Source organism: Monopterus albus, unplaced genomic scaffold, assembly GCF_001952655.1.
Source record: "Monopterus albus unplaced genomic scaffold, M_albus_1.0 scaffold104.1, whole genome shotgun sequence".
Classification (NCBI taxonomy): domain Eukaryota; kingdom Metazoa; phylum Chordata; class Actinopteri; order Synbranchiformes; family Synbranchidae; genus Monopterus; species Monopterus albus.
In genome coordinates this window covers 1,085,146-1,092,272 of record NW_018127984.1, presented here as the reverse complement: position 1 = coordinate 1,092,272, position 7,127 = coordinate 1,085,146, and the positions used below count along the sequence as shown (strand labels likewise).

Below are 7,127 nucleotides of genomic sequence, written 5' to 3'. Positions count from 1 at the left end.
TGAGCAAAGGGTCTGAATACTTATGACCATGTGATATTTCAGTTTTTCTGTTTTAATAAATCTGCAAAAATGTCAAATTCTGTGTTTTTCTGTCAATATGGGGTGCTGTGTGTACATTAATGAGGAAAAAATGAACTTAAATGATTTTAGCATATGGCTGCAATATAACAAAGAGTGAAAAATTTAAGGGGGTCTGAATACTTTCCGTACCCACTGTATACTACATCACCAACCCTCTTCCGTTGTCATAATTTCTATGGCCACAAGAGGTCACCAAACTATAATGTTCAACTGTTAATTCGTAATAACCTAGCAGGAAAAACGAGTCATTTTTGGGCAACAGTCTCAAAATTCAATAAACAGACCGACCACAGTTCAGTTTTCTAAGGATGCCTTTATTAAAGAGTCAACAACGTGCGCTAGCGGTCCAGTTCTAGAAAAATAACACAGTCCACGTGGAAATCCAAAACATGAAGAAAAACAAGGACAGATTTTTATTCTTAAAGCTTAAAATCCCTTGAGAAGTTGAGAGGGGAACCTGAATGATGCCAAATATATTTGCTGTATACATGTTTGTCACTGTGTGTGCCGGGTGATGAATAGCTGTGCCAAATCATTTTAGCCCTTTAAGAAGATTAATCAGCTTATTCTGACCCCTCAGCAACAAAATGGCCAAGACATACAACATGGAAATTAATTATTGATATCAATGACTAAAATATTATTTGAGTAAATGTTGACAGTTCTGGCTATAAAATCTCAGGCTTATTAAACAAACATGCTTCCGTTTGAGATTTATACCTAGTTAAGTCTTATTAATTTTAGATGTTGCAGATCATTTAATGCACTTTTTAATGTTTTCAGTGATTTGGGGAGTCAACTTATTGGCTCATTAAGCATTTCTATTTTGTAACTACCATGTGGAGATTGGGCTGCCTTTGTTCATTTCTCTAGTTTTTTGAGGGTGAGGCCAACAATAAACAAGATGAACAAGTAATCTATTGCTTTCAGTAACGCATATCTTGCAAAGACATCACTGCAAACCTTCGGCTTTTGTTCTCAATCACAGTGAAGAAATATAGAAGAACAGAGGTAACTAGTTCACATGAAGGACAGGGTAGGTACGTATGAAGCCCACTGCTGCTCTATGTCACACAGCCAATGGCGGCCCCAAGGAGTGGCCAAGGAGGGCCATGGCCCCATCCTAAAATAACTGCCCCCCCCAACACTGAGAAGCACCATTAATCTATTAATTCTAATTCTTTGCAAAGCAAGCCCTTAAAAATCATGCTGATTTCAGACACATTTACATTGCATTCAGAACAAAGCATTCTCAAGTAAATAAAATATTTTTGAGATAATGCCACGTTGATTGTTATGAAATTATACACATGTTTTACACCGGATGCCCTTCCTGACGCAACCCTGATTCGAACCCGGGCCGCAGCGGTGAGAGCACTGCGCCTTAACCACTAGCCTACCAGGGACGGCCTATGAAATTATACAAATAATTTAAATTAAATTAATAACAAAACTGAGTAGGAAATCTGATTTTGTTGTTTTCTAATTGCATCAGAACTTTAGATACATTTTTATACATCTTTAGATACAGTTATAGATACATCTAGAATTATAGCCACTTATAATTTTTGACCTGAAATCTTGACATTTAAAAAAAATTTCAATCCAAGGCTATGACTCACAAAATGAAAGCTACTTGCAAATAAAATATGATGAGCTGGACATAAATTTAACCATTGCTATCAGCTAATAATATTTATGTTGAAGTAACCCAGACACTTGATTGTTGATGATGCATTCAAACTATAATTTGTAATTAATTAAGATCTAGCGGCTGAAAAGAATTTTTTTTGAGGAGGTCTGACGCGCACATCTGTGCCTGTGTGTGTACCTCGGCTCTGTTGCAGCCTATTCTGATGGATTCAGCGTCACATGGTGGAACAATGCTCCCTGTACACTCACAAACACACACAGTGAAGCCACACAGGGCTATTAATGCTCTGTGTGACTGATTCACTTTAGAGAGATCACACAGGGTTATTAAAGTGGACTGGAAGCTGCAGCCACCTCGAACAATGTACAGTCAAACCTGCAGCTGCTCAGTGGTCATAATGTCTCTATGTATGAATAATGCAAGATGATAGGATATGATGCCTTTTCCTCCCTCACTGCTGCCTATTTCTACCCATGGATTTGTTTGAATGTTGTCCATTCTGTTCCTTTAGAAGACATACATCCTTTCACCTATTCAACCCTCCTTCTGTTCTCTTATTACAAAAACACTGTCATGTCCTCACAGATCTACCTTAATGCTGATACTAACACACACACACAATGTCTCATATACACGCCTAATCTAAATTAATATTTATCAGTCAGTGGCTCAACAGATTAATTATGGATTCTAGATGGATCAGTAATCCTGAGGTAAACACATACACACACAAGCCCCTGCAGCAGGTTAAAAATACCCACAGGAGGATCAGAAAGGCATTACTGATATTGATTTAGCATACAACTGTAGCTATCAATCCCCTTTATGTCTGTGAGGTCTAATAGTATGTGTGGCCCTCCAGGTCCCATGGCTGCAATAACTTTATCAAACTATTCTTTCAGTTGACCGACACTCCTCCATAGATAGTATCCATAGATTCACTACATACATACATGCTTACATATTTGAACAGTGGAACAATAGCAATAACAACTATTGATTTAATTATGGGTGGAAGTACCCTTTAAAATCTCGGTCCTCAGATTTCTCCAAAACTGTGATTGATTATCATCTGTTATGGTTTGTGGACTTTTATTTTGGTTTCCTGTCCTGTCTCACCTCACCTGCCCCATAATTAAAGGTGGTGTTGTACTGGACTACATAATATTCAGAGGTGTTCCTAATATTCTGACCCTCTCATGTATGTCAATGGGCAGGACAAAAATATACATTCACAGTTTTTGTACAAAAATATCAGGTGCTAGATTTTCCACTGTATTCATCAGCTAGTTGCAAATCATTGCCTGCTTGTCATTAAGCAAAGAGGAGGCAGTGCACAGTGAGTTTATCACAGTTTTAAAATGATGCTAAAAACTAGCTAGGTTGGTGAGAGTAATTTGCAGGCTGGCAAAAAGGAAAACAATTAGCTAAAAAATGTAGAACTGTGTGATAATTTTGAGAGTGCAGGCAATCTCACTCGACAGTGCCAGCCAGCACAAGAGCTCAGCAGCGTTCAACTCGCTGCACAGATGCACAGAGCTTTCTGGCTGTGGATGTGACACTATGATTCCAGGATGTTGAGATTAATTGGGTCTCCATAGTTACACAATAACATTTTGAGACATTGATTCATCAAATGGTTGAGACCTGCTGCTGCCTTTGCTGCCAAGTGAGGTCGCAGTGTCTGGCAGAGCAGTGAGTGAGCGCATGTGTTTATGCAGTGTCGAATGGTCGTTTAGGGAAATTAAGAACTGTTTAAACAAAAAAAGAAAAAATTGGCAAACAATCAAGAGAAAGAAAGAATGAATGTAAAATAAAAAGACAAGGCAGCTGACATCATCCTGTTGATGAAGGATACAGTGGAGGACTTTATAGACATCTCATAAAGGGCAAAACATCTGGCCAGTAGCTACTCATCACACCAGCTGATATTTCCATTGTGTTTGTATGCGTGTATGTGTTGCAGGCTTTTGACCAAACATGCATAACTTCTCTTTTACACCCCTGTCAGTTGAACAATAACAGGAGTAAAATTCAGCAGCTTCTGTTCATGCCAACCTTTTGAAGTTGGAGCACTGAGCAACTTCAAGGAAAAAAACCATGATGAAATTCTGGTGAAATTTCCCTTTAACTTAGATTTCCCCGATAGAAAGGAAGATTCATTCCTATTTCCATCTGTTCCTCATTCAGCCATGTCTTTCTCCAATTATTTCTACCTTACCTTTCTCCCCTCAGTCCTTTCCTTTTCTCCCTTTGTTCTTCCTTCCTTACTGCCTCCGTCTTTCTCCCTTTCACTTGCTTTTTCCTTTGTTTTCATCAGTTTCATTTACAGTATCTTTTCCTGCCTCTCTCCTTCCCTTCAGCCTTTTCACCACTCCTGCTCCTTATAATAAACATCACCATATATGTTGATTAATCTGATTAAAGTGTTAAGGAAGAGCTGAATGAGAAGCCAGGATATCAGAGGCAACTCAAATAGAAGCAAAGACAGTCTGTAGAAACCAGAATAGTTTTCATTATCATTATTTGAAGTCTCTTATTATTGTTATTATTACTAGTATAGGTGTTATTAGGATAAAATAAAGTTCCTTGGCCTTTGTTGATGCAGAGAGAGAGGGTGCAGGCTACTGACAGTAGAGCAATGGTTCCATGCCGCTTCCTTTTCTCCCAGTGATTCGTTTGGAGTCAAATCCATCAATTGCAAAACTAAAGGGGAGATTATTCCATTTATCCAGATTCTGTGACTTTTAAAGCAGTCACATTTCACATTGAAGTAGGACTCATTCCTTTCCATTTGGCTGAGGTTTAATGGTAATTCCATTCAAATTCCAGTGGTTTAAACTCCATTTTTATTCCATTACATATATGAAGTTTGGTTAAAGGGAAAGACAGCATTCTATGTTGAAACTAAGACAGGAACTTATATTTCCTTTCCAAAAAGTCACTTTGGTTTCTTGTAACTCCATAATAATCATGCGTGCATGAATCTCCCAGAGGAAAAGGTGAACGATTTCTATTTTCCTTTTAATAGATCCTTAGAGCTTCCTTTGTGTTTTCCTTATAAGTCTCCACCTTTGTTTTGGCATGTGTGGAAAACGGCAGATGTTTGTAAAGACAGGAGTAATTTTCTCCACAAAAAGATGCTGACTGACCTGGCTTCACCGTGAATGTGATGTACAGCTCAAAAATATTTTCCCCATAGACCACCATTATAAAAGAAGTCTGTAAAACTTTTGAAAATACAGTTAATTACCATTATTAATGATCAATCATTACTCTTTGTGTTGGAATCCTTTAAGCTATGAGGGTTTAATGATTGTCAAACATCCCCAGAGCCTAGAAAATTACTTTAATGTGTGTGATGTTATCACACTATAAACAAACCTAAAAAGCTCAGAGAAAGAGACGGTGTGTTTACATAGACATGAGTATCCCGGTTATGATCAGCTATCCTATTTTTGTGTTTGCACAGCATCCAATTCCAATTTCAGAACCCCAGATGAGCTCCTATGCTGGTTTTGAGAATCCTGACTATGCTAGATGGAGTACTTCAAAACAAACCAGGATACTGTTGCATGTATACATCTAATCCAGGTTTCTGAATGTTATGGAGTGTCTGTGCAGGTGTGGCTGCAGGCCTGGAGTAAAGTAAAAGAAAGCTTCTCAATTTTGGAGCGATGAAGAAACTGAATTTTGTCTTTCAGTATTGACATCAATACAGATTAGATGGGAGAAAGCATAGAATCAACTCCAGGTAGTGTTAAGTTGCCCGACAGCTATTAACATTAGCATGTAAATCCTCAGTGTTTTTCATTACAGTTACCAAATGTTTGCCTGATTATAATATATTCATATGGTTAGATATAGAAGATGACACAGCTGAGGAGACTGAAGATTTAGCCTAGAAGACATCATTAACCAGGATAACAGTTTTTATCATGTATGCAGAAAAATGCATAACCAGAATTTGCTGTGTTTCATGTAAACGCTATATGCCGAATATGATTAAAGCCGAGATATTCTCAATAACCAGGATACTCTTGTCTATGTTAACACACTCAGTGATAAGCATATGGGCACAAAACGGAAGAAATTTTTAACTAGTCTAAAACCCAGTGTTTATAGTGAAATTCATCTATGTAATTTGGGGATGTCATGAACTTCAAGTTTTTGGTGAGAAGAAACAATTGCATTGCACACTGAGTGGCTTGAACAGAACTCTTAGGTTACCGTGCTAGCTAACTAGTTCAATCACTAGCGGGCTACTTTGCTAGCTCCCTCATTTTCTAGCTATTTATCCCACTGAGTAGCAATTCAGCCACACTGATCACTTATGTGCTTGCTAGCCATTTAACCAGCTACCTATCTAGTATGGGGCCTGGATTTCTTTTTGAATAAATGAACATGGACAACAATGTGTCTGCGCCATATTCCCTGTCTTTATCAACATCTGCCATTTTAGTATCTCTTCTGTCCTCGCCAGTGTTAAAACAACCATCACTGATCCTTAGAATCTGTTCCGATCTCGGAAATGTTGCATTCTAGAATTCCACTGCAGAATTCTGAGTCCGTCTGGATCCATCTGGATTCTCAACCCCCACCTCTCTCTCTGTCTCTTTTCCTCCGTGTTCATCCATTTGAAAACAAAGAAAGAAAGAAAAACAGTTTGGTAGTCCTTTTCTCCTATAGCTGCGTGGTGACTGAGTCCTCTACGACCTCACAGCTGTCCTCTATGAGGTTGTCACATGGTCCCACCCACCCGCCCATCATCATCACCCCTCCCCGTCCCCCTCCTGTGTCCACTGTGTCCGCTCCTCCCATGCCTCCGACCTGAAAAACGTCCTCACTGGAATCCAGGAGGCGTGAACTGGACTCTGACATGTTGGAAGCACAGTGCAGGGATTGGCAGGGGCACGGGGGGGGGAGGGGCAGGGTCAGGAGCGAGTCCCGCCCATTTATTCTCTGCGGTGAAAAGGAGGGGTTATTGATGTCAACTGAGCGGCCAACCTCATTCAGGTGAGTGTCACTTCTGGTCACATCACTAAGTCCAAAGTCGGAGTGGCTGTGGGTCCCCAGGGGGTGGAGCAACCCATCAGAGATGGTGTAGGAAGGCGGGGACTGGAGAGGAAGTGGCATGGGTTGGGCTCTGTGTTTGGAGCGCAAGAACAGGTAGGAGAGGCGTTTGAAAGAGTCTGTTTTTGCCCTTGGAGCTGAGAGGCGCTGCAGGCAACTTCTCGTACGAGCAAGTGATGATGAAGATGTCAAAGGAAGGGCAGTGGTAGAGGATGGAGAGATCATGGTCGTCTTCAGCCCATTACTCTTTGGTTTCCCCTCCTCTTCCTCCTCCTCCTCCCCCCATACAATGCCCTCCTTGAGCTCCCCCTCCTCACTC

At 40.0% G+C, this 7,127-nt stretch overlaps 1 protein-coding gene across 1 annotated transcript in view; it reads right to left on the bottom strand.

Moving 5' to 3' along the window:
• Positions 1 to 6,418: 6,418 nt before the first annotated feature.
• Positions 6,419 to 7,127, bottom strand: part of trpc5a (transient receptor potential cation channel, subfamily C, member 5a) — a 115,045-nt gene continuing 114,336 nt past the window's right edge. Inside the window, exon 19 of the mRNA XM_020610155.1 lies at positions 6,419 to 7,120. Within this exon, the coding sequence (XP_020465811.1) occupies positions 6,419 to 7,120 (702 nt within the window). The remainder of the gene's footprint in view (positions 7,121 to 7,127) is intronic.